Genomic DNA, 27,840 nt, shown 5'->3' with positions numbered 1-27,840 from the left:
TCTCTTCTTATTCTCTTTTTGAATACAATTTAGTCAGGTTTTGACTCCTGACTATTCCACCAAACCAGCTCTTATCAGGACCTCCTGTGATTTCCATAATATTCAGCCCTCGCTCCACCCTCCTTATTGAAATATATTTTTGCCTAGATACAATTCACTTGGTCCACTTCCAAATTCTTCCCTTTTTCCAATTCAGTCTCCTTCCTGAGTCTCTCCACATCTTCCCACCTTCTAAATGACGAGTGCTTTAGAACTCAGTTCTGTGAACTTTTTTTTCTCTATATCAGCAATCTCATACAGACTCGTGACTTTAAATGCCCTTTACACGCTAATGACTCCAAAATGTCTATCTCCAGCCTGAACTCCAGACTTCTAAATCCAACTGCATGCTCATGATCTCCATTTAAATGCCAAATAAGTACATCAAAATTGTCATGTCCAAAAACAGATTTGGAATTTTCATTTCCAAATCTGCTCCTGTCAGTCTCCTCCAACTCAGTAATTGGTAACTCTATCTTTTTCGTTGCCAAAGGTCAAGTTCCTTGGAGATATTATTGACTCCTCGCTTTTGCTCATACCCAATGTCTGATTTGGCAGTGAGTCCTACAGGCTACACCTTCAAAATATAGAGAATATGACTCTTCTCATCACTTCCTCCACTACCCCCAACTAAGTGAAATGGGAAGCTATTGGGAGACTACGAGCAGAGAAATGACATGACATGACTTAGGTTTAAAAGGACCTCTGGCTATATTGACAAGGAACTGCTGGAGGTCAATGGTAAAAACAGAACAGATCAGAAGCCTATTTCAGTAATCCAGACACTAGATAGCAGTATTTATTGCTGTATCTCCACTGACTAGAATAGTATCTGGCTTATAGTAAATGTTTGAGGAAGGCTGTTGAATGAAGAGATAAATGCAGCACCAACAGATTCTGGAGGGACTGGGTCAAAGGTCAGGGTTTGTCAGGATAACAGGTAGATTAGACAAGCTACTCCCCTGGTGCAAAACACACAACAGAGTACCAGATGATATAATATGCAGTACATGCTCAATAACTGCATGTTTGGTAACTGGTTAATTGACAGATGGATGCATAAATGGATGGATGGAAGGAAGGAAGAATGGACTAATGGGAAGACATTAGGAGGCACGCTAGCCAAGCTGTTCAAGCAGGTTGGGCCTTTGTGAGAAGGAAAGGGAAATGGAGAATGACAGTGCAGAGAAAACAAGATACCAAGAATCATCTCCAGAGTATCCAAGTAAAGGAATATGGGAGATACCTGCCCTTCAAAACTTCTGATTCTCCAAAAGGCTTAACTACACTCAGAAGTGCGCTTAAATTTTCAATATTACATGAACTTGACCACACACATTATAAAGTAATGGTTTTATTTGTTCTGTGGCACTGTGAAAATTACAAATATTTTATTAAGCCAAAATTTTCAAGTATCTACTAAAATGTTGTTTTAACCTAGCTGATAATGGTACCTCACTTAAACAATCTCTGCCTCTCTAGGGTTTTGCTAACTACCCAAACTCATTATTCACATTAACACTTGTGCAGCCCTCCATCACATAACACACGTCTTACTTTGATCAGCATTTTCAGCTGTGTCGGCTTGGACTTTTTCTTTGGTAATATAAATATCTAAAAGAGTTAAAATGTCTCTTTTTCTCTCCATAGAAATTTCTCAGTGACTTATCCAAAAGCCACTATTAGTTTGCTTCTCTATCATCTTGGTCTCTTCATTCAGCATTTCTGGCTCAGAATTCCTGGGAGAGACTGAGCAGTCGTCGACAGTGGCCTGAGGTTAGGAGTGACAGCCACGCCACATGTAATGATAGTTCAGCACTACGGACAGCAATGTGTATGCTTGTGTGCCCCCCACAAAAGATTTTAAGTGTGTTCTAACTATACCCAGCATGTACCCATATTACACCAGCTTGTACCCAAAAAAGCAATAATAACAGGTGAGATTTATGAATACCTAAAATGTTTCAAGCATTGTACTAATCTCTTTGTTACTATGTTTGGTCTCCTCAAAAACTCTGCAAGATAGGTATTATTATTTCCACTTAAGGATGAAGAATCTAAGGTTCAGAGATACTAAGTAACTTTCCAAATGTCAATAATAAGCCTCCAGAGTGAGTTCTTGATCCCTTTGCTATGCCATCTCGACCCCTACATAAACACATAAGGTTTCCTCCCAAGAATCTGATGAAGCTCGAGTTTAGTGGAGCAACAGTTCACTTCCTGATAACAACCAGTGAAAAGAAGGTCCCATCTCAGAAAAGAAAATATAACCATCAGGTGCCATCCAAGGAAAGTCATCATTGTGCAAAGGAGAGAGAAGGGACCTCTGAAGAAATATATACAGGTTGCTCACAAGGTCTCCGGGGCACATAAACCACAATGATAGGCACATTCCATTTACAAACGCTTGCATGTTTTCATTTCTATGTCTCTGATGTCTACGTTTTTTCCCAAGTATAGCAGTTTTCTAATCAGTCCCGCATGTCTGTTCTCAACCATGTTGCTGAGAGCCAGCCAGGCAAGCTGCAAAGTCCTTGGCCACAGAAGCACCTGGCTCCCCAAGGATATGTGCCTTATTATCTTAAATCTAGTAAAGGCTCTTTGATCTCCCTGCTTACACAAGATTGCAGCCAGGCCTTTTTATAGCATCCTTCCAGATCCAGCACTTCCCACTCTCCCAGAGGCCTTTGCTACTCTCTGATATTAAACTCTCTCCCTCCCCTTCCTCATCTCCCATAGCTCTGAGCAGCCATCTCTCTCTCTGGGCCCTCCTTTTGCCTCTATGTCACATCACAGAGAGCTGTAGTCTCTTTTATCCAGGGATATGCAAATAACTATCTCTCTAACTAGACTGGAAACTTATTGAGGACAAGAACTATCTATTAAGGAGGCAGCCTTGATTCTGGAACTACCCTAACTTTAAGCATCATTCCTTTAACTTTCTATGAAGCTATGTTCTTTGGATCCTAATGTTGGCATATAAAATATGGTCGCCACACTCACAGCTTTGGATCTCTCACGTTGAGTATTTCTCGTTCCCCCAGAAAACTACTTCCCAAAACACACACACATATGAGACATATGTATATCTATGCATGAGTGTGTGTATGTTTATATATGTGTGTTTGTATTCTCTGCCACTTAATTGTTGACTTCCTAGGGAACGTTTCTAATTCTTCCCTGAATTTCTAAACTCTGGTACTGTTCCAGGCATGCAGAATATGGCCAGCTATTTGAAAGCTGGATTGAAAGGCAAAGAATGTGCAATAAATGGCTCAAATAACAAAATGAGAACAACTCTCCCACGAGCCTTACCTGGAAAGAGCCTAACCAGCTAAGTCTGACCTGTCTGCATGTGCTGACCAAGAGCAGGGAGACAGCACCCATCTCCAAACCCACTCCCTACTGCTGCCAACAAGGGACTGGGATGGGAAACACTTTTACAACAAGCACCACAAGCAACTTATCCCTCAAACTCCCAGTGGTCACTTTCTATGTGCCATACCCTCCATCTAGGAATAAGAAACTAATGTTGTTTAATGTATAACGGCTTTTAAAAAAATACTGAAGAAAACTGAATTCATATAACAGGAGATAAAAAGGAAGAGTAGACTGGTTTTGGTGAATACCTATGCTGTGTCAGGTTTATTGCTCGTATCATCTCACTCAAGCATCACAACCAACCTGAGAGAAAGAAATCATTTTTGCCATCTCAGGGAGCTCTAGCCCTGATCTGAGCCCTGATCTGTGGGCTCAACATGCAGGCTACAGGCCTGTCACCCTTGCAGGATGCAGGACTAACCGTGCTCCACTCACTATCTGTCTCCACTTCTACAGTTCATCATAGATGGTAAGCCAATTTGAGTACCTAATACAGTATAGTCTACTAATGTTTCTTTATGATAGAAAAACAGTAAAGATTTCCTGTCATAATGTTAAATGCCACTTAAAGGAGTTACAGATGCTGAATCTGAGCAGATTAGCCAAATTATGGTAGAAATTCCAACTCTCAGAATTGTATCCCCAAGGCAAAGTAAAATGTCCGGTGGTGGTTACCCCATTCCTCAACAAAAAACAGCTTTCAAAAATGTGAGGCATATAAAATATTACATTTCTTAAACTCTGTTGGCCTTGGGCCAGTTGCATGTCTTTTTATTGGAGTTAATACTGCATATTGAGGTGCAGGAACTTAAGATAGGCATCTAATACAGTGGATCATTTAGACAAACCAAAATGTAAAAACAGCAATGCGCTCCACACAATGAAACTTGTGTAACATTGATTTTGGTCCTCAATGATTCCTTGCTTTGCAGTGTGGAATCCTTCCCCTCTGGCTGCTGTTCTGGGCAATCAGAGCAGAGAAGCATATGCTGGAAGAGTAGATGAACTTGGTGTGTGCCCTCCAGGTCTCGCTCCTCGGGAGGCCCTGTCATTGCCCTCATGATGCCACCGTATTCTAGCTGTGATATTTCAATCTCAGATCTGGAAAAGGCATGCTTCCACATTCTCTGGATTATCCAGCATCCCTTCCCCATGTTGGAGCACTGCAGTTCCAAAAGAGTCAAGAGTTAGGCTCACTTCCCACCGTGTATGATCTCTACATAAATAGCTGATATTTATTGAAAACTATGATGTGCTTGGCAGTAGGCTAAGCTCATTATATGAATGATTTTATTTACTCTTCACAACTAATTAGGCATATATTTTTCTTAACCCTGTTTTACAAATAATGAAATTGATGCAATTCTTGAAGACAAACTCCACAAGGACTTTATCTTATGTTGCTATAATTCCAGGGCCCAGAACAGTGCTTGACATATAAGTGCTCAAGAAATAATTGTTAAGAAGAGCGACATTACCAACATGGCAGAATAAGAGTTTTCTACCATTTTACCCCCAAAGAATACCAATTTAGACGATCACTCCTAGGCAAGAGTGCCATTATGGAAGTCTGGGAATCAAGGAGAGAAGTTCCATCATATCATTGGAGCAAAAAAAAAAAAAAAAAAATCCTAGATTGGATGCATTAATAAGGATTAAAGAGGGTAAAAGGAACAGTTTCACTTTACCCATATCACTTCTCCCCCAAGATGGCACAGCTCAGTGCCAAGAGAGACCTTCTTGACCCATGATTTCTCCCATGAAGGAAAGTGAGAGTGTGTGAGTGATCACACAGCTTTCCCAGATGTGCGGGTTGCTGCCAAAGAGACTCAGTTCTTTCTCACCCTGTCCAGAATACTGACTGCATGACCCGGGAGAGGGAAGTAGCTGGGAGAACAGCAGCTAGAGCTCTTGGAAGGCATCAAAGGGACATGGATCCTACTAACAGAGTTGCAGACTCCATCAGGAAGTCCACCAATAAACCACTGTGAATGTCTCACCAATGGATCCTCCCAAGTGGTCTGCAGGCACCCCCAATGCTCTGTGACCTCACCCACACACACACCCCACCCTGTGACCAGCTCCCTGAATATCATGTCCCCTATGGCAGCAAGAGCAATGCTTTCAGACAGCTAGTGAGCACACAGAGAAAGCCAGCCCAGCTCTCCAGAATTGTGAGAAAGCACACAAATTTGAGCATTCAGCACAGTCCTGGGAAAGCAAATGGGAGGCTGTTGGCACCAAGTCTGGCTTTGAAGGATCAAGAGAAGGCATACAATCTTAGGAACTCTCCCTCAAGAGGGAACAAGAAGTATGGAGCAGGAGTATCAATAGAAAAGGTCTAAGAAAGCCTCAGAATCCCTCACACAGATGAAGGTATTTCTCCACTGAAGCCAGTCAGTAAAGACTGGAGGAGTGACTCTTCTTCAAAAGTGAAGGCAGCAATGCAGAACTTCAATGAATATGAAAAATCAAGGAAATAGGATACCACCAAAAAAACGCAATAATTTTCTAGTAACAAACTTCAAAGAACTAGAGATCTGAGATTTTCCCAATAAAAAACACAAAATAGTCATTTTAACGAAGCTCAGTGAACTACAATAAGACACAGAAAGACAATTCAATGAAATCAGGAAAATGATAATAAAATAAGAGGTTTAACAGAGACATAGAAATCAGTACAAATAACAAACAGAAATTCTCGAGCTAAAGCATACACTGATGAAATGAAAAATGCAATAGAGAGCATCAATAGCAGACTGGATGGAGTAGAATAGAAAAAGAGAGTCCGTGAGGTAGAAGACGCATCTTCCGAAATTATCTAGCAAGAGGGGAAACAAAGAAAAAGGAATGAAAGGAATTGAAGAAAGCCTACATGAATGATGGACTACTACTAAAAGCAACAATCACGCATTATTGAAGTCCCAGAAGGAGAAGAGAAGGAGAAAGGGGCAACAAACCTATTTAAAGAAATAATGGCAGTGAACTTCCCAGAACTGGGAAAAGATCTGGACATCCAAGTTCAGGATGCTCATAGGTCTCCAAACAATTTCAATCCAAAAAGATCTTCTCCAAGACACATTATAATGAAACTGTTTAAAATCAAATACAAAGAGAGAATTTCAAAAGAAGCAAGAGAAAAAAACAATTCCTCACATACAAGGGAATCACCATAAGGCTATCGGGGGATTTCTCAGCAGAAACCTCACAGGTCAGGAGACAGTAGGATGATATGTTCAAGGGCCTGAAAGAAAAAAATACCAACCAAGAATGTTTTACCTGGCAAAGTTGTCCTTCAGAAATGAAGGATATATATCAGCTATGCTCATGCTGACCTTTTCTAGGCAGGTCCAAGCTAGTGGTCTACTTGGTAGCATAGCGTCAGGGACAATGCACAAGACTGGGAAGGACACAGACCTGAGTTCTGGTCCCAATTCTACAGGTAAGTGTCATTAGACAAGTCACTTAACCTTTCTCAGCTTCAATTTCCTCAGCTGTAAAAAGAAAATAATAGTATCTACTTTTTAGTGTGTTGGCAGTTATTGTATAATAATACTTAACCTCCCCATACCTAAAAGGAAATAGTAATTTCAACTTCATAAGGTTGATGTGAAAGTTAAGGGAGACTGTAAACTGTGAAATCACTCTCCAAACTAAAAAGGACCATGGAAATGTAAGTCAACGGCAAAAGCAATTATCCTCACAAACAGAAAGATTGAGGGGGGGAAACAGATTTTCCAACATTACCCTAGTCACTGCTTCCACGACCACTTGTCAGAGAAGCCTCAGTCTATCTGCCCTTTGTCTGCAGCATACAGCTCACTGAGCCTCAGCGCCACTAGCCAAAGCTCAGGCCAAGAATGTACATCAGGAAATTTCAGGCATAGCCTTAACAAGGATATCTGCAGGAGTTAGGAGTAAAACCTGACATCACAGCCCACTGCTAGCATGCTACCTAAAAGCCCAGCCATATTTCCCAATCTTTGCTGAAATAACTATACCCATGTCGTCTGCTTTCCATTCAAGCCCTACCACCTAGGGATATGATTCAGGTGGGCCTGACCTAATCACACAAGCCCTTCAAAAGCAGAGAGTTTTCTCCAGTTGATCACAGAGGCAGCAGTCAGAGAGACAAAAATAAAGATTCAATGCACCAATGCTAGCTTGCACATTGAGGGGGCCACACGTCATGGAAGATAAGGGCCTCCAGCTGCTAAGAGTAGACTTTCCCTAACAACCAGCAAGGACAAGAGGACCCCAGCCTTACGATCTCACGGAACTGAATTCTGCCAACAAAAATGAACTTGGAAGTGATTCTTCTCAAAGCCTACAGATGTGAACTCGGCCCAGCTGACACTGTGATGCTGGCCCAGAAGACTTGAGCAGAGCCCCCAACCATGCTATGCGAGACATCTGACCCACAGAGCTGTGAGCTCATAAAGGGGTGCTGTTCTAAGTTGCTGAGTTTGTGCTAATTTGTTGTATATTCGTAGAAAACTAATGCAAATATATTCACATAAAATAGTTCATAGATGTTATCATTAAAAGTGTAAGAAAATTGGCAAATGTTTATGATATAACATTTGGGGGTTTTGGGGGGGTTAGAATTTTTTTCTTTTTTGAGGGGAAGATTCACCCTAAGCTAACATCCGTTGCCAATCTTCCACCTTCTTTCTTCCTTTTCTCCCCCTAAAGCCCCAGCATAGTTACTAAAAGACAAGTGGTGTGGTTCCACGCCGGGGTAGGCAACCCGAGCCGCCAAAGCAGAACACACCAAACTTTAACCACTAGGCCATCAGGGCTGGCTTTGGTTTTTTTTAAAAGGAAATAAAACTAAATACACAATATAATCACAATTTTGTTTACTACCTATGCATAGAAGAAAGACTGCATGAAAATACATTAAAATGGCATTAGAGGTAATATCTGGTGAAAGGATTAAGTATTTTAAATTTCTCCCTTATACTTTTCTGATCCAATTTTTCCAAAATGAGGGTATATTGCTTTAATAAGCAGAAATAAAATCAGCAATTCTTCAGCAACTGCCAAGAACAAAGCATCTGGTTTGGAGGGGCTGCTAATGTATTTCAGCTAGTTTATCAACAAGATGCAAAAGAACACTTAGACGGTATCTTTTGACTAATGTTATAAGTTAAGCTCTGTTGTGGAATAAAAATACATAAACACAAGTCAAACACAATGGAACTGTGTGCCTCTGACCACTTCAGGGCCAGTCCCAGATGTGACATTAATTGTGAAGCCTGCGCCTGCCCAATTTGGCAGCTGAGCAGCCCGGTCTCAGATGCTGTGAATGAACTTTGGAAATGCTGCAATATTAGCCTTCACTGCTAATCCTGCTAATGCACTCACAATCTATTTGACAGGCTGCCCATCACATCCCCTCTGTCAGGGTGAGCAGCCTTCGGAGGTGGCTGTGACAAGGGGATTACTGAAAGGACGTCCGGAAGGAGAGGCTGGCCCTCCCTGCCTTGCGTTCTGACTAGCTTTGTAGATAGGCCACATACCACAGAGGCCACTGGACAGAAGCCTGTCTTCAATACGGACCCCCTGGCACAGAGGTACCAGAGGGAGACGTTCACCAACCCAGAGGGATGAGTGCTTTCTGACAGCTGTGTCATTCCTCCAGTCTCATCATGGAGAAGGTAAACAAGGCAAGTTGAAGGGAAAATTCACAAGGCTGAGGTTTCTGGATGGTTTCTTAATAGCAGAGCTCCCCTCCTCTTTAGAAGGCCTACATGCTGTAGAAAACTGGAAACAGCTCCAGCCTCTTGGGATGAGTCATAGCACACCCCTTCCCCTCCTTTCCCTCTGGCTACCAGCCTCCTCAGTGAGTGGTTGACACTCCATAAAAGCTACATTTACAGCTTGGTCTTCATTAAATTAGCAGGATTGCTTTATTTGCCTTCTAAATTTTCAGGGGTTTCATTTTAACTCTGTCATTTTAAACACAAGGTAGCATGGAAATAAAAGGTACAGCCTTCATGCTAGTGGATTATAATTATTTGCAAAAGCAATACAGGATTTGTTCCAGAGCAAGGCTGCTGCTCCCTTTGAGCCAGGCCCCATCACTCCAGCTGGAGCCAGGGGACAGGCAGCAGGAGACAGTTCCTTCTACTCCAGTTTACCCACAGCGTCCTCATTCACAGCCCAGATGATCAGAAGGAGACTTTTCCAAGAAACACAGTTAGCCAGTTGCCTACTTCTCTCCATTGCCCAGGAAGTCTTCCTCGTACTTATAATCGGGCCAAGGCTTTGCTCTGAGTTCCACCTTAACTAGGAAAATCTCCTCAGGCTCAGGTGCCACAGAAGACACTGGGAATGCTGAGACCAGCAGAACTGGCCGGTGTCCTCAAGGAGCCTGCAATCTGTAAGTAAAGAGACAATTGGGATACAGTGTCAGAAGTGTTATGATTGAGATTTCTGTAGAAGCACATGGGACAGACCCCTGGAGCAGACAGTGAAGGTGAGAGAGTCTGAGGCCATATCCCAAAAAGTCTAGTCTGGATGACCTAAGCCACTTTTCTGCCTTCTCCAGCTGGATTTCAGCCACACTGATCATTGGCGCCTTGCCTGCAAGATGAACCTCTAAAGGGCCGTGGAAAGTCTTAGCCATGTCCCATCAGGACAGCCCCCAGGGAGCCATCTGAGGCCTCCCTCTCTACTCTGCTGTCCGCCCTTGACATGCCCAGCTTAGGTGTGCCAACATTATTCAGGCTCACAAGCTTACACTCTAGACGGTGAAATGAACAGAATCACAGAAGAACATCTTACACACCACACTGCTGTCTCAGACAAGCCGCACCCTCTCCTGCTGGGCAGAGGCATGAGAGCCCTAATGCATGGCCACACGCACCTGCTCCCCCTTGCCCAGAAGGGGCTCCATCCTGAGACGAGACCTTGACAGGTCACCCCACGGAGCAGAAGGAGAGCATCTGCCTTGTGCCTAGAGGTCGAGGCTAGGACCCCAGCCTTCGTCATTCCTGGGCCTGTGCTCAGCACACCTTGGGAGGCCCAAAGCTTTCTCAGCCCACCTCTCCAGCTGCTCCCTCCTTCCCAGGAAGGGCTAAAGCCCAGCGCTCCTCGTCCTTCTTCTCTTCTGGGCGGGGCCTCCCTTCCATGAATCTCAGCTGCAGGGAGGCCCTAGCACAGTGCAGGGACTTTGGAGACCAAAGAACCCCAATCCCAAGGCCTGGTTCCAAGACATACTTTGTCACCTTGTGCTTACGTATATTCTGAACCACTGTTTCCTCATCTGAAAAATGAGAAGAAAAATATCCATAGATGTCAACCTCTCAGACGGTGCTTTGTATGTGGTAAGGACTCAATAAATGGAAGTCCTACAGAATATCTCCTCCCCCGGGTCTGCGTTCTAAATGTCAGCTCGCACTGAGAAATGAAGGGTTCTCATGAGAAAGTGAGGGACCTAGGCCCCTGGGGAGCAGATGAGGGTTTGTTTGTTTTCAAAAGAAGGAAGACGCTGATAGGCGCCTCTGAAATCACCCTGCCAACAGGAGGGCTTTCTAGTAAGGCGGTTTCTGTTCCTGACCCAGAGGCATGCCTCCTAGACCAGAGCAGAGTGTGCCCCAAGGGCCCCATGAGGCACAAAGCCAGCTGTGCACTCAACTTTCTGACTGCACATTTACCTGGGGGTTTTCTGGGCACCTCGAAGAACCTGGTGCCAGCCAAGCAGGCCAAGGATGATCAGCCTATCGTGACAAACAATGAAAGCAACAGGCTGGGAAGGGCCGAATGGATTTCACCCAGCTTCTTCAGAGGCTACGCTAACACATCCTCACCGATACTCATGCTCCATGCCCTCCTGGCTCGTTCCTATAGTGCTGCTCAGAGTGATTTATATGGCAAGGAAATAAACCAATATTAGACACATAAAGAAAACTCTAAACATTGCTTCATATTTTTTCTGCCAGTCAAAAATGCGCTTTGCAGCCAATTGTGAAATGGCCTTAATATCCCCAGCTAAAGCTTATGTAATACCTAGCTTTGGCTCACTCCCTAATTTCAGATTCTGAAGATTATGAATGGAAGATAAAATCTGCAGGGATTCTGTGTTTGTTCTTTGCCACAACTAAGAACCAGCCCATAGATGAAAGGAGACATCCTGCCACCATGGGGGTGGCAGCAGGACCTCTTGTCTCCTACAGATGGCCTTATGCAGGAACTTCCATCTTAACTCAGCAATATGGTTGGTGTGGTCTAACTACTACTGGGCCCTCTTCCTCTGAAATTGGAAATGAGTTTGCCTTCATTGTTTCTCTAGAAATAAATATTTACCATTCAAACCTTTGTGCTCATTATTTCAACATTTGTGTTTCAGTAATTGTTCTTACTTTGAGAGCAGCTGGTTTACTTATTGTGCTTCTGGGACAAGTCAGAATGCCCACATGCTTCAGCATATTTCCTAAAAGTGAGACACAATCAGAAGTCATATGTCAGACCAAGAAGTAGAAAAATCTTAACTTGAAAGAGGAAAGATAATCAACAGACATCAACATCAAGATGACACAGATGTTGGAATTATTAACAAGGATTTTAAAGCAGCCATCATAAAAATACTTCAATGAGCAATTACAAACCCCGGAAACAACTGAAAAGTAGAAAGTCGCAGCAAAGAAACAGAATATATATATTTTAAAAACCATATGGAAGCTTTAGAATTTAAAAAATAGGATCACTGAAATTTTTAAAAGTCTCAACAGCAGAATGAAGGGGACATAGGAAAGCATTAGTCAACTGGAAGATAGAACAATAGAAATCACCCAAACTGAACAACAAAGAGAAAATAGACTGAAAAAAGTGAACAGAACCTAAACACCTGTAGGACTATAAGAAAAGTTGTAATATTTGTGTCACTGGAGTCCAAGAAATAGAGGAGAAAGACAGTGGAGCTGAAAAAAGTATTTGGAGAAATTATAGCTGAACATTTTTCAAATATACAAAAGAAATAATGGCTTAAATTTTTTCAAATATGGAAAAAGACACAAACCTATAGATTTAAAAATCTGAGGAAACCCCAAAATGGATAAACCCAAAGAAATCCATACAAAGAACCATCTTAATCAAACTTCTGAAAATTAAAGACAAAGAAAACATCTTGAAGGCAGCAAAAGAGAAATGACACCTTACATATAGGAGAAAAACAATTCAAATGACAGTAGATTTCTCATCAGAAACCATGGAAGCTAGAATGCAGTAGCACATTTTTCAAGTGCTGAAAATAAAGAACTGTCAACCCAGAATTCTGTACCAGGTGAAATTAGCCTCCAGGAATGAAAGAAAAATAAAGACTTTCTTAGATGAAGGAAAACGAAGAGAATTTTTCATCAGCTACCCATTTTAGACCTACCCTAAAATAATGGCTAAAAAAAGTTCTCAAAACAGAAAGGAAATGATAACAAAGAAACTTGGGACAGCAGGAAGAAAGAAAGAACGATGGAAAAAGCAAAACCGTGGCTAAATACAATAGACTTTCCATCTCCTCTTGAGTTGTCCAAATTACCCTTGATGGTCGAAGCAAAAAGTATAGCGTTGTCTGACTTGGATCTCAATGTATGTAGAGGAAATATTTAAGACTATTATGTCATAAACAGAGAGGATAAAAGAGCTTAAATGGAGGTATCTTCGTCAGTTCAGACTGCTATACCACAACACCATAGGCTCGTTGGCTTAAACAACACACATTTACTTCTCACAGTTCTGGAAGCTGGAAGTCCAAGATCAAGGTGTCAGCAGATCCAGCATCTGGTGACGCTTGTCTTCCTGGTTTGTAGAAGGCAGTCTACTTGCTGGTCCTCACATGATGGAGAACAGAGAGAGGAAGCAAGTTCTCTCATAATTCTTTTTGTAAGGGCACCAGTGCCACTCATGAGGGCTCCACCTCCATCACCTAACTACCTCTCAAAGGCTCCATTTCCTACTACCATCACATCGGGGGTTAGGATTTCAACATAGGCATTGCAGGGGGGGACACAAACATTCAGTCCATAAAAGGAGACAAGATTTTGATGTTCTCTCAAACTGGAAAAACACTGACACCAGCAGATCTTTGCAGTGATGATACAGTTCTGTATCTTCATTGTAATCGCGGCTACAGGAATCTATTCTTATTGCTATTTTCATGAAAAAATAGCGTAAAACTACACACACATTGTACCAATATCAATATTCTGATTATGACACTGTATTATCATTATGCAAGATGCAACTATTGGGAAAAACTGAGTGAAAGGTACATGGAACCTCTCTCTGTATGATCTTTGCAATTTCCTGTAAATCTATAATTACTTCAAAATAAAGTTTTTGTAAAAAACAAGAACTGTTTTAGATTAAAAGACCCTAAAGAAGCAAATGAAATGTGAAAATCTAATTTGACTGGATTCTGATTTTTAAAAATTCAAAAGGTTGGAAAATTTGGGGAAATTTGAATATTGATGGCAGATTCGATGATATTAGATGAGATAAAGTTATTGTCAATTTGCTTTGGTGTGATAATAATGGTGTGGTTATGTAGAATAATGTCTTTATTCCCAACAGATGTGTGTTAAAGTATTTAGGGATGAAATATAATGAAGTCTGGAACTAAATGTCAAAGGGTTCAAAGAGAAAAGTAGACAGAAACAAATATTACAAAACGTTGTCCACTGATGACTCAATTGATGAGAAAGATATGAGGGTGTTCCTTCTACTAGTCTTTCAGTTATCCTGTATGTTAGTAAATTTTCATTTTAAAAAGTTGGAAGGATGGATTAATGGATAGATATGTGATAAAGCAAGTACAGTAAAACACTAATCATGGAATCTAAATGGGTAATTGGTGATGATGGTGAAAAGCCAAATGAATTTGGGATTATACACATATTTGGGGAATATATTTATATTTTGGGAATATATATGTATTATGTATATGACTGATAGAACTACCACAAAAAAACAATTCTCCCATCATAGTGGGAGTTTTTAACATACTAAAGTCCCAAGTTAAGAACAAATTGAAAAATTAAAAACAATATAGAAGATATGAATCTTATAATTAAAAAGATGAATCTTTTGATACACGGATCTTGTAACAGTTAACAAGAACTCTTCGAGCTGCTGCACCCACCCTAGAGTGTTTCTGCTCAAATATTTCGTGTTGGCCGATCTCTCTAATGACCAGGCCATCGAGACTGTTCCTGAGAGCTACGGCACCATGCCTGCTCTGGTTCTTGGCCTGATGCTGACCCACAGAAGGAGCTATGCATGGTGTGAGATACTGAAGATACTCTGGACTCTGATGCACAGCTTTTGGCTCAGAGTAATAAGAAAGGGACCAATCTCCCAAGTAAATCTCATTATTTAAGGCAAGGCTCCATTTCTCTGGAAGCTTGTTTTCCCTCTCTGGTCCTTTGAAAGGAAAAGGATCTAGCCATTCCTGCCCCATCTCCTCAAGCTTTCTTCCACATCCCCAATAAAATTTCTCATCCCGTGGCACCATCTACCTACAGGCTCCAAGTGGAACTCACTCCTGCAAATGACAAAGAGCAATCCATTCCTGCCCTTGTCATGACAAAACTCCTTATCTTATCTCACTAGCAAGAGAGCTCAATCAAACCAAACACTGAAAGTAAATTAATTATGCTTTATATCTCCCCAGAGATGGCGGAGCTGCTAAGAGCCAGCTCAGTGTTTGGAAAAGAGAAACAAAACTTTCAACCCATTCATCCATCTACCCCACTTTTCTGGGTTAGTCCTTCCACAGTCTCATTGCTGGAGCTGGAACTAGCATTGGCCAGGAAAAACAGCGAAAAATGGCAGCAGATAGCCAGGGCTCTGGTGGCCGAGTGAGAAGAACATTCCTGCAGATGTGTCCATGAAATAGCATTGTGTGACCAGTTTTCTTTAGACCAGGACGTCCTAGCACAGGTCAAAGAAAGGACATCTCTGAAGGAGATTATAGTAGGGCGCCTTTCACTCTGCAGGCTAGTGTTTGCAGAGTGGAAGACCCTCTACAACCTATGCAGTCACACTTGCCACAGACATAGGCCCCTGCCCCTGCCCCAACCCTGCCCCAGGTTGTTTTTTTTTCTCCCTAGGCATACACCACAAAGCAGTGGTGAGTAGGGCACTTACATTCTGTCACCCAACTTCCTCTCTCAACCACACATAATAATCTTTGAACTGATTAATCCATTGGTCTCCATGGAGTTAAAAAGCTTCTCTCATGTTTTCCAGGAGGCTTCAAGAAGACCACCATGGGGCTAGCCTGGTGGCCAAGTGGTCAAGTTCGGGGCTCTGCTTCGGTGGCCCAGGGCTTTGCCGTCAGTTCGGATTCTAGGCTTGGACCTAGCACCACTCATCAAGCCATGTTGAGGCGCATCCCACATAACAGAACTAGAAGGACCTACAGCTAGAATATACAACTATGTACTGGGGGGCTTTGGGGAGAAGAAGAAAAAAAAAGAAGCTTGGCAACAGATGTTAGCTCAGAACCAATCTTAAAAAAAATCAAAAAAAGAAAAAGACCACCAGTGCAAGTGACGTCCTTCTTCCACCCCATTTCAAGATCCCTGGGTTATGATAAAGTGAACATGGGGGAAGATTCTCCTAGGAATAACACAGCTTGGGAGGCAGGCTACTTCAGGATGCTCAGAGAAGCATGACTAGTAATACTCTTACCCTGTGCTTCATAAAGAGCAGTTATTCTAGAAAACATGAGGGTCCAGTTTTTGGTTCAAGTAGTAAACAAATGACTGAGAAAATATGGATGACTTTGACCTCTACATCAACTGAACGAGGTAAGTGGGCAAAATATTATCCCCACAGTAGGAAGAAAACTGAGGCTCAGAGAAGTGCGGGACTTTCCCAAAGTTTCTAAGTAGCAGGAAAAGCTAGAAATGGGTCTGCTGGCCTCTTGCCACAAAGGAAACACAGCTTCTAATTCTTCCTCTGCCACTGACATAAGGTTTGACCTCTACCTAACATTCACGCCAGCAGTGGATTTTTCATCTGAAACATGCAAACTGGCCCCAACCATCATTTTGGCACCAGCGGCGGCCCAGAAAGCCGGGCTGAACGGGTAACAAGAGTGACCACGCCTGTGCCTCTAAGAGCCCCGCCAGGCTGGGGCCCAAGACCTCTGCCTCAGAGACCCTGCCCAAAATGACTGAGGCCACACTGGACTTCCTGATCTAGGGCAGGGCCTGGCCACACCACCCCTGCCGGCTGCAATCCCAGGGACCTCCGTCGGACCACGGCTGTGTGGATTCGAGACGCCACAGTGACTCCAAGGGTCTCCAGCCCGCATTAACCCGGAGCTGTCCTCTTCCTCGTCTGCATCTCTAGCGCTTACATACGCCGACTGCCGGACGCGCCCGCCGGGCTAGCGTTACCCTGAGTTTGCAATCCCGGAAAGCGGGACACCGAAAACTTCAGCGATTCCCCGAGCCCGCCGCCGGACCACGCGCTCCAGCACCCGCAGCTCCGGGCAGCGAGTTCCATCTGCGCCTGCGCGCGGAGCTTGCGCAATGGGCGGGGAAGTGGGTGGGTGGGGTAGTGGGTGGGTGGGGTAGGACCCGTGGGCGGGGCTAGTATCCCGGGGCCGCTGATGCCCTGAAACCCCGCCGGCAGGGAGACAGTTCCAAGGCACCAGATTCCGGAGGGGGACGCTGCCGGGCACACTCCCTCAGTCAGGCCTCCTGCCAGCGCTTCGGACCTGCAGATCCTGTCGGTGGGGACGAACTGATTCTTGGCGCCTCTATGGGCAGGATTCGTGGGGGCGGGACCGGGAAATGTGGGAGCCGTGGTGTCACCGCTCCAGGCGAGGCCCATCTGCGATGTCATAGAACTACGTAAATGAGAAACCGCTGTAGACGTCGCGGAGCCCTTGCGCTCTTGCCAAAGGCATGTGTAACGTCACTGTGTCCGCGGGAGGATGCCGTGACGTCACAGCGCCGTAGTCCTCTGGGAGGTGGGATGGGACGTCTTTGAGCCGGCTCTCCGGACACCGAGATTCCTCAGAGGGAGGGACAGGGGGCGGGTTTGATATAACAGGTAACAGGTCCCACGTTCTTGGAGTTGAGGTGACGTCAGGGAGCCCTAGACCATGCCAATGCGTTTCTCCCTCCTCCTCTCCACGACCTTATGCGAGCCCTGAATCCTGCGGCAGGGACGTCCGCAGGAAAACGTCGCCTCTTGCGCCCAAACCCCTAGCTACGTTCCAGAAGGAGGCGGCGGAGCCTTAACCTCTCTCCTAGGGCGAAGCCCCTGCGGGCTGTCCTTTCCCCGGGGCGCTCCTGATCTCTTCCCAGAGCGAGCACCGGGAAGCTCCAGGCTACGCCGAGAGTCTCTCGCGCCTTCTACCCGTCCTGCAGAGAAGTCCAGCCGGGTAGCTCCCCCACCCCCAACCCTTGCGCACGAACCGCAGGCCGAGCAGCTTTGGGAAGGGCCCCAGCTGAACTCCGGCGCGCCAGCGCCACTGGCCTCTTTCTCTCCCGAAAACCTGCCCCGAGACGGAATGAGGGGGGATAGGACTTTCTAGGGGTGTAGCGGGGAAAAAGTTGGCCCCTGCAGAGTGTGCAGGCAAGAAAACCCACTCAGCGTTTCTGCCTTGTCATTGCCCTTTTCGTGCGACCAACAATGCGTATGAGCGAGAAACTTTCCCCAAACGTGTCGCCCGGGAATTGTAGACTGTGTGAGGTCTGGTAGCCTGCGTCCCTGGCCTACCCTCTCACTGGCAGTTGCTATTTTTGCACAATGTTTGAAATCACCAATCACGAGTATAGACCGCAACGAGCTACGCTGAGAAGTGCCTTCTGCGTCCACAGGATGATAGCAGTTGTGGGTAGAGCAAGCCAAGGCAGAGGCATTGTGAGTGGGCTGGAGGTCTCCGGGCAGCACTCTGCCCCACTCCCTACCACTTTCCAGAAACTCTGCGCTGGGAACCCATTCTTCCAAGAATGCACACTGGTATTGAAAGTCTCCAAGTTGAAGGGTTTAGGGGTGGGAGGGCGGGGATTCGTGGTACCAGAGGTGGGGTGGGCCAGAAAGGAAAAACCTCCCCCGCAAATCTCCTCATTTCGAAGCCTATGCGACGTCCTTGAGGCCTGGCTAACCGCAGAGGCACTATGTGTCCTGAGGGAGTGAGAAATGGGAATGTGAGAGAAGAGATGGGCAATCCCTGGGAAAGGTGGAATCCCAGAAAGAGCAAAGGGACTGGGTGGGGCTCTCTCTCTCTGGGGTCCTGAGAGGTGCCCAAAGCTCTCCATAGCGACTGTGTGTGTGTGTGTGTGTGTACTCACGTGCTCTCGTCGTCTTGTAACCACCACATCCCCCAACCTCACCGACTTGGCTCATGCCATCAGCCCTACACAAGCCATGGCCAAGCTCAGACACCACGGCCTGCGCTGTCTGGGACCAAGCCGTCGAAGCCCCAAACCCACTGACTAACCCTCCCTGCGTGCACCAGGAGGTCACATCCTGTTCTCTCCTGGGGCATGTCTTCACGCACCCGGGTGAAAGAGGGATTGGGATCTTGCCTGAGCAGCCAAGATCCTACAGATCGGTCCAAACCTGGCAGCGCCCTGCCCCCCATTCGCAGTGGGCCCTGGAACCAGTCAAGACGGTTCTGAGGGCGAGACCACATATCTACATGAGTGACCCAGAGAGGCTGCAGCCGAGAATGACTGGGGGTTGCAGGCAGGACACGGTGAGGTGCTTGGAGGCCCGGGCCGCCCCTCCAGGTCTGTCCAGCAGGGGGCAGCGCGGCTCCGAAAGCAGAGGGCGGGGCTCATCCGCGCTGGCCCAGCCGAGGCCACGGTGACAAGTTGGGTTCCCGGACTGCAGTGTTCAGGCCCGCACAGGGCCAGGAGGCGTTCCCGGAGGAGGTGGGGGGTGGCGCAGCGAAAGGCTAGAGCATTTTAACTCCTAGAGCCCCAGCCCGCTTTCTCCTGCCTGAGGCTGGGATTTTTGAGTCCCGGTTTCGGGGAAGCTCGGCCCGGCCATCTCCGCGGCCGCCGAGCGCCGGGCACAGAAGCCCGGGCGGCCGCGCTCGGCTTGGGAACGGCCGCGGGTGCCACCGGCTGCGCCGCCCCGCGGTCAGAGCGCGGGAGCTGGGGGAGCCCCGCCCGCCCCAAGCAGGAGAGCCCCCGGCGGCCTGGCCTTTAATTGTGGGAAAACTAGACGCCCCGGGGAAGGTTCAACTTGTGGAGGGAGGACTCAGATTTCTCCTGCTAAACTGCCCGGGCCTCCCAGGGCGCCCGCCCCCGCCATTCCTGACAAGGCTGTAAAACTGTAGGGAATCTTCGCGAGCATGGAGCCGCGCTCCGCCAGGGGACAAGCCCCAGGCCAGAGAACTATGTCTGAGGGATCCTAGCAGAGGAAGGGATGGAGGTTTGGGGCTTTGGGAAGGCAGCGGTGATTACATATTTGCAGCCGGGTATTGGGGGTCAGGCGACAGGGGGACTATAACTAGTCTGAGGCTGTCTGTGAGGGCGCGTCCTTCCCACCCCAAAGCAGAAGCAAGAGGCCAGTAAGGAGTCCTTTGGCTGGGGGAGGTGGGTGACATTCTGTTCCTTTAGTGGACCCTAAGTGACCCCGGCCCCCCCGGAGACGCTGGCATTTCTCACGGCCGATTGACTGGCCTCGGGCTCGGCTTCTCTGTAAGCCCGCAGCCTTTTGGAGGTGAGCAGTGGGGAGACTGAGCCCCTGAGACCAAAGCGGAGGACACAAGGACGAAAATAAACATGGGTGGGGCCCGAAGGCGACTAACACCAAGAAAGACGGGGATTCTCCACCCATCCCAACCCTGGCACCCCCATAAGGCAGAGGTTCAGAGAGTGGGACAGGTTGGAGAAGGGCACAGAAACCTGCTCCTCTCAAAGAAAGGAGCCGCCCAGTTTCCTGCGTTGGGGAGGGAAATTACCCATCCTGCAATGCCTGTAAAATAACCGTTTATTTAATATTTAAAAAAAACTCCAGTGATAAATGTCCGTTACCGATGGTCAGCATAAAGTGCCAATCGCAATACACCGCCCTGCTCCTCGCCGGCTGCTCGCACGCGGTGACGGGCGGCGGAGCAGGGGAGCCGGAGGCCGGGCCCCTGGATCCCCGGGGCCCCGGAGCTGAGAGCCCCTGGCCGGCAGCGCGGCCAAAGCTGGGAGGGGGCGCTCCCGGGCCCGCGGCCCCAGGGCCGGGCGGCTGAAGCAGATACACGGATTACACTTTTGCAGGCTCCCGAGCGTGGGGAGGGGGCGGGAGGAGGGGTTGGAAGCTGCCAACGCGCAGAAAACTTCTTTTGCTCTCCCCTCTCTCTCCGCAGTCAGAGTTACAAGCTTATATGGTCAAAGAAAAAAAAATTAACAAAGAAAATGTATAAAATAACAATAGAAAAAGTAATACTTTTGGGAGAGGCGCCGCTGCGGCTCCGCGGAGTTTTCGTTCTTTTTTTAATGCAGTTTCCCTTGCGCCACGTGAGTACCGCCTTTTGGCCAAGAGTTTAGCCGCGTCCTGGGGGAGCCGCCCGGGCGGCCCCGGGTCACGGCCCTGGGCGGGGCTCTGGAGTTCCGCGTGCGCCGGGGACCCAGGGGACACGTGTGGGATGGGGAAAGGTCCCGGGAGCCCCTCCCGCTGCCCGCCAGATTCGCCGTCGGCTTCTGGTCCCTCTGGAGGAGGGGGCGGCATGACCCAGGGTCCTGGCGACCCAGAGGCTCTGTTTAGCATTTGATCTTGGAGGTTTTGAGCTCCTTCACCTGTGAGTGTAGCGTCTTGTGGACAGCGAGAGTCCTGGACTGGCAGAATCCTTTCCCACACTCTTGACACTTGAAAGGCTTCTCTTTGGAGTGAATATATCTGAAAGCAAAAACAGAGAATTAATCCTTAACAGAGTGAGGCAATGTTAGAAACAGTTGCCTGAGGTCCCCTCCCACTGCTGTGAGGCGCTTGCCCTCAAAAGAAAGGGGGTTGTGGGGTACCTAGTGTGGGGCGAGAAAGTGCTGAGTTTGTGGCTAGTGCAGAGAGGTGAAGAAGAGGCTTGGGCAACGTCTGATCTGCAAATAGGTCCAGCTAGACCTGCTGCCTGCCTTGCTGAGGAGGGGCCAGCACGGTCTCCTTGTAAGGCCTGGGTGAACGCTAAAGGTGAGGGAGGGGACCTGCGGTGGGACAATGTGCTGGAGCTGCACAGTCCAAGACAGTAGCCTGGTTATTAAACACGTGGTTATTAAAATTAAATAAAACTAAAAAGTTAGTTTCTCAGTCACACTAGTTGTACATTTCAAGCGCTCGATTGTCACGTATAACACTTTCCATGGTCCCAGGAACTTGTATTGGACAGCGCTGTCAATGGAGGAAGGCGTGAGGAAGCTATGCTCGCCTGTCTGGAGCTCATGGAGCCCTGACTTAGTCTTAGGTCGTATTCATCCTCATGTTCTCTCCACCCATGTTCTCAAGAACCTGTCCCTGAGCCTTCTATGGATTCCTTCTAGATTTTAGGAAATGCCCAGAAGCTAGGAGGCTTGGACCAGGTAGGGGAGTCTCATGAACCTCCTCATTAGGGAGGAGGATGAGGAAGACAGAGGCAGACAGACAGCTCTCTCTTGGTGCTGCACCTGTGGTCCCGTAGGTGGTCTTGCCTCCGGAAGGCTTTGTGGCAGATGTCACAGGTGTAGGGCCGCTCGTCGGTGTGCGTCCGCTCATGGATAAGTAGGTTGTAGGACTTAGTGAAGTGGCGGCCACAGAACTTGCAGACAAACTCTTTCTTGGTCTTGGAAGGCAGACGTCCCCTCGTGGGCTTCTTTTCTGGGGATAGCTTGGTCACATCCAGGAGGGCACCAAGCCCACCAGCAGGGGAGCCAGGACCCTCCCCCCGGCCAAGCTTGGATGGATCTTCTTGCGTGGCGGCCAAGGCCAAGTTGGCAAAATCAAAGCGCGGCTTGGTCTTGAGCGCCGAGGGGCCGCTGCCTCCTGCAGTGATCTCTGGCTTGGGCTGGATGACGTGAGGGAACCAGGGAAAGCCAGGAAGCTGGAAGCGCGCATCCACCAGGCTGGACACTGCACCGGGCACTTTGGAGAAAGAAGAGCGTGGCAAATGCATGGCGGGGTAGCCCAGCGTCCACTGGTGCAGGTGCACAGCGTGCAGCGCACTGAAACCATACAGGTTGGGCAGGTGGTCCGAGGGCACTGTGGGCAGGCCATTCACTGCCTGAAGGAAGGAATAGTTGGTGAGCTGAAGGGATGGATGTATGGGCACTGGCGCTGGCAAGGTTTTGCTGCCCATTTTGGTAGTTGCAGTGGGTTCTCAGTCTCGATCTGCACAGAAAAGAAAGGAACCGGGAGAGGAAAAGAGAAATTCAGAGCAGGTATCCTCCTCCTGAATTCCAGCCCAGCCACACCCTCTATTTCCCCCTGGGCAGGAGCTGGGAGTCTAAGACCCTACCCCTGGAACCCACTGCCCTCAGAGAAAAGACTGGAACCCTCTCTGATCCGAGGGTTCCCTCCAAGTGGCCTCTGGCAGAGACACACAACTTGATACAGAAATCATCAGGAAACTAAATCCTGTGCAATGCAACCAATTTAAAATGAGGGCCTATGGTGCGCAGGACACTGAGAAAGGCAGAGGCGCAGGGGAAGTGGTGTGTAGAAACCTACATCCTCCCAAGCCAGAGTCCACACCGAATTACACTCTCCTGAAAAGACAACAAGAACTCGTATGCACACTTGCACATTCATGTGCAGATAAACACAGAAATACACACTGACAGAGAAACACAGATTCCCACATTCTGAAGTGGAGTTGATAACAAAGTGCAAAGATAAACTGGGATGACCAGTGTTGTGCTCCAAAACAAAATACAGGGACCAGCGTGTGCACGCGTGCCCACACACACAGTTGGGATCACACAGCACCCACGGAGAGCCTCACAGACAGACTACACACATACAAATGACACAAATCCACACGTCTCCTGGCTCCTGCGCATTAAGCTCTACTAGCTGACCTTCAATTTGGCTTCTAGAAGCTGTGTCATCTTTCTCCTCAAAAGTCTCAAATTTGCTTTTCTGCCTCACTATTAATGCACCTTTTGACATCACCCTGTGCAGCTGCTTGTGGACTGACTCCCTGCCAGCATTCTTGGGATCACCTTCGTTTCAGCGAGGACACCTGCAGTTGCATGCAAGGGGGCTTCAGTGCTGCCCCCCTCCCCGCTTAGGAACGGGGCAGGGTCTCTGGGCTCTCAGGATGTTTGTGAGTGAGGAAAGCCTGAGAAGGGGGGTGTGCCTATGGGCAAGAGCACTGAGCCATGGGCCTCAGCCGCTTTGGTCTGTGCACCCTCCAACTGCAAGGGAAGCCATGCTGAAGTGACTAGCAGGCTGGTATCTGCTGGCCTCCTTGGGCAAGGTCTCCAGTCTCCCCAGTCTCCTTGGATGGGTCTGGGCTCTGCTGAGAGGCCTTTCATCTCTGCCCCTCCCAGACACTCAGGTCTGTCCAGTGGAGGAACAAAAAGGGAGCAGGAAAGCCGAAAGTACACAGTGGGCCTTGGGCAGCTCAAGTTCCCTACTCCCTCCCGCTCTGAGCTGAGGGCTACTCAAGAAGTCCTTGCAGGAGCAGGGGCCTTGGGGGGCCCTTCTCCCTTGCTCTTCTCAATCCTCTGTTACCGCTTCTTCCTTTTCCCCTCATTCCTCTCCTCTTCCTCAGATCTCTCCTCTAACCTGCGGTAAGTCCCTGTCCCTGGGCTGGGCAGGCCCCTGCTCTGCTCCCTCCTTCAATGCGCACACGGACACCTAAGCAGGATGTTTCTCCAGCCTAGCTTACCCTAAGCCCAAGCCTGCAAGGCTCAGGCCTAGACTCCGATGCCTCCACCACAGCAAAGCTTCTAATGGCGGGGAAGTGTGGCCCATGTCCTGGAAAGGAGTGAGGACAATCTGGACCCAGAAATCCTTTTCCCTGAATGCTGGCAGGAAGGTCACTTGCTGTGTAGGGGGCCATAAGGAAAGAAGCTCTGCTGGGGGTGGGGGATGCAAACCGCCAAGAGCCAGCAGAGATTTGCATGCGCAGGGTAAATTAGCAATCGAAGGAAAACCGAGTCGGACCGCAGCAATTAATTCCGCCTCGGGGCTAAAGGTGGTACAAATCTGTAGCGATCGCGCCGCTGGAGCAGCAGCACGGGCCCTGCCAGCAGAGCCATGGCCTCTGCAGCGGTCTTCTCTACTGCTTGCATTACGGGTCCTGCCGGGGACGAACGCAGACCTTCCTAGAGCCCTGAGACACGGCGAAGCAAAATACGGATTGGGCCAGAGAGAAAGCAGGCACTGGTTTGGGTTGGGGAGGAGAGAGAGGGGAGAAAGAAGAGAAGATTGCCAACTTCAAAGGTCGGCCCAGACTTAGGCGAGGTGAGCGCTCTTTGATTTGCTGTCACCTCTTCTTCCCCTCCGGGAGCTGGAAATCAGATCCTTATCTCCGGCTCCCCGGGGCCAGCCGGGCGCCGCCGGGGCCTCTGCTTGTTCCTGTCGGTGCTCGGCCAATCCCCGGCCAAGCGAGCGGTGCTGGCGGCGGGATTTCGGGCTGCACACAGGCTGGAGCCCGCTCGGTGCCCGGGTGGGAGAACCCACCAACCACGCATACTAACCTGGCCTTTCTTCGCCTACCCCCAGGAGCGGAGAAGACTTTAGGCTCGGCGTGGGGAGGGGGTGCCTGCAGCCATCACTGCTCTTAGGAGCCTGCCTTTCCGGGCTATCTGCCCGATCTTGTTTCCCCCAACACTCAATTTATTTTCCTCAGCGGCGCACTCACTTTCTTATTTTCTGCCGCATTCCGAGGCCAGGGCTCCCCACGCTCTAGCCAACGACTTTCCCGGGGACGAAATTCGTTCGAAACGTGGTTCTTTACATTAGTACCAAGAATGGGCCGAATGCATGATCCGCTTTTAGGCAGTCAGCTAAGAGAAAAACACAGCTTCACACTCGCCTCTCCAGCCGGAGAGGATGAGCGAACGCCCAACCCCGCGGGTCCGCTTGCCCTGACCCCGGACCCCCAGCGAGAACGCTTTAGATCTTTAAACAAGAGAGGGAACACCTCTCCCCAGGGCAGGCATCCGCTCGGCAAGGAACGTGGGCCTCGGGACCTGGGACGTGCGGGTAAGGGTCCCGACTACGCTCAGAAGATGCAATTAGCGCTTAGAAGCCGGGATCCCTGCGAGGTGCCTGGACTGCTTCCCTCGCGCAGTGGAGCGCCAATCCCCGGTCTGCCGCCAGCCCTATGCCGGGCATTAATGAAGTGTGCAGAGTCTATTAAAGTGGTTTATTCGGGGCTAATTGAGCGTGAGCGAGTTAACTGCTTGCATTAATGAGGACGGAGTGAGCTCCCCAAGCTTGCGCCTGGAGGAGCCCATCAGCAGCCTCAGAAAATCATCCCTGACATCGAACACCCAATACGAGTGGTGACAGGAATCCGGACCCCCGGCAGAAGACTGACCAGCACTGAATACTTCTGCTGAATGCTCCCAACGAACGAGATCAACGAACCCTTCGGCTAGGCGGCCATCCCGTTACACTTAAACGCCCCCCGCGTCCTTAGCGATCTGCTCCCCAACCGTAGTGAAACCGCAATTACTTCGAGGAGCCTCGGAGAGAACATCTACCCACTAGCCGCCCCCGGTCCCTGCCAGCCCTTCTCTTCTCTAGGAGGCCGTGAACCTGGGAGACTAACTAGCTTCGCACGTGGTTTCTGTTCCCAAGAGCCAGCGCGCAGCTCTAAGCCCGGGTGAAATTTACCAAATTGTGGCAACAAAGAAACCCTGGCAGCCACTTTACACTCCGAGAGCCTACTTCGCTGCTGCCCGAGCTGCTGAAAAACGACTGGATGTGGGTTTTCATTCTTATCAGAGACATTTCGGGGAAGAAATTAGTTCAAAACGTAGCCCCTCACCTCTTGCTCTCTCTCCTCGGACTCCCACCTCTCCTGAAGTCTGGATCAGGGGACAGTCACGGAAGCAAACGAATCTTTCCCTTCCAAGCCCCAAACCCAAAACGGAGACATCCGCAGTTCCATAGTGTTTCCGCTACTGCTACTCCAGCGTGCGGGTCTCAAATTGGAAAGCAGTGCTCGCGCCCCCAGCATGCTTCCCTGCACCCGGACCGTTGCGGACTACACTCCAGGCCTTGACCACACCAGAGCAATCACCCTATAGACAACAACCCGAAATCAGAACGCAAGTGCGAGGCGGGGTCAGGCAGGCGGCCCCGCGCTCACAGGTCGAGCCGGCTTCATACCTGAGCACAACTCCGCAAAAGACAAACTCACACGAAAGCGAGACCCGCGACCCGCTGGGGATGCACCTGTCCCTGGCGCGGTCTGCCGCCGCCGTGGCCATCCATCCACTCTCTCCTCCTTCTTCGTCAGCTAAGGGAGGTCAGGTTGAGCCAGGCGCGCGTCTCGGGAAAGTTTGTGCCCGATGAAGTTGCTCCGGTTTCTTAGAGGGGGCCCAGAGCCTGACTTCCGAAGTCCCCGGGCACCTCGCCCCGGATCCCAAGGAGCCCGGCCCCGCTAGAAGCAGCAGTGGAAGCCCGCCCCCTCATTCCCGGGAGGTCAGAGGCCGAGGACCCCGCGCGGGAAGTCCCTGAGCCAGCACCCCCAACCACCCGGGGCTGCAGCTGCTCTCACTTTCACAAAGGTCCCGCAGCCTTCGTTTGGCAAGAGGAGCTTCCTTTTGGGACATTGAGAGAGAGGAGGCACCCGCCGCGCTATGACAGGGAACCCGGGAGTCCTGCCCGCATTGCCCTCTCCGAGCCAGGCGCCCAGGGCTGCAGTTACCTTGTTCCGCGGTGGTCCCGGGGCTGAGTGCCTCTCTGGGGCTCCCGCTGCGGGGAACCCGGGAAGCCCGAGGCGCTGGATTCCACAGGCACCCCCCGGAGCTCGAGAGTCCGGGCCCCTCTCGGGCTGCGGGGACTCCAAGCGCCCGACACGCGGGAGCGCTCAGCGGCCGCGGAGTCCTGCCGGCCGGGGGATGGTGAGCCTCGTTCGCGGCTCCCTGGTTGGGTTTGAACGGGGAGCGGCTCAGAACGTGTTGGGGAGAGACTGAGCTCCGACTCACTCATCCCTTAGCACCGAGCCGCCTACTTATTTTAATCCACCACCCTCCCTCCCCCCTCTCCCCTCCCTCTCCCTCTCCTTGCCTCAGGATTCCTCCCCTCCCTCCCCTGCCCCCCAACACGGCCCTGCGCCTGCGCACTGAGAGAGAAAGTTTTGCTGACCCGGGCAGCCGACTTGGGCAGCTGTGCTAGCTTGGCCCGGGCCTCGCGGAACCTGCATACCCTGCTCTTCAGTCCCGTGCGACCCTTTTTGCGTTGTTAGGCCCACGACGGCACTCCTGCGCACTAGAGCAAACAGCCCCTAGCAGATGAGAACAGACTAAC

The 27,840-nt window shown here is 49.1% G+C and overlaps 1 protein-coding gene and 1 long non-coding RNA gene across 9 annotated transcripts in view; both read right to left on the bottom strand.

Annotated features, from left to right (window-relative positions):
• Positions 1-4,167: 4,167 nt before the first annotated feature.
• LOC138917759 (uncharacterized) lies at positions 4,168-5,418 on the bottom strand. The gene is made up of 2 exons (XR_011426206.1): positions 5,265-5,418; positions 4,168-4,583 (listed from the first exon to the last, which is right to left on the bottom strand). It is a non-coding gene; the product is annotated as an uncharacterized lncRNA (long non-coding RNA).
• Positions 5,419-20,367: 14,949 nt separating this feature from the next.
• The window catches only part of OSR1 (odd-skipped related transcription factor 1), a 98,605-nt gene continuing 91,132 nt past the window's right edge, over positions 20,368-27,840 (bottom strand). For 2 of the 8 annotated variants that reach the window (XM_070236615.1, XM_070236617.1), the window contains exons 3-4: positions 22,038-22,737; positions 20,368-21,282 (exon numbers count right to left, since the gene is read on the bottom strand). In XM_070236615.1, coding sequence (XP_070092716.1) covers positions 21,147-21,282; positions 22,038-22,705 — 804 coding nt within the window. In that variant the 5' untranslated portion in view covers positions 22,706-22,737 and the 3' untranslated portion in view covers positions 20,368-21,146. Of the gene's footprint in view, positions 21,283-22,037; positions 22,738-25,219; positions 25,365-26,353; positions 26,610-26,697; positions 26,828-27,238; positions 27,616-27,840 lie in introns of those variants that run through there. The other 6 variants (XM_070236611.1, XM_070236610.1, XM_070236612.1 and 3 more) reach the window with 6 other exon arrangements.

Source organism: Equus caballus, chromosome 15, assembly GCF_041296265.1.
Source record: "Equus caballus isolate H_3958 breed thoroughbred chromosome 15, TB-T2T, whole genome shotgun sequence".
Lineage (NCBI taxonomy): Eukaryota > Metazoa > Chordata > Mammalia > Perissodactyla > Equidae > Equus > Equus caballus.
This window is presented reverse-complemented; position numbering and strand designations above follow the sequence as displayed.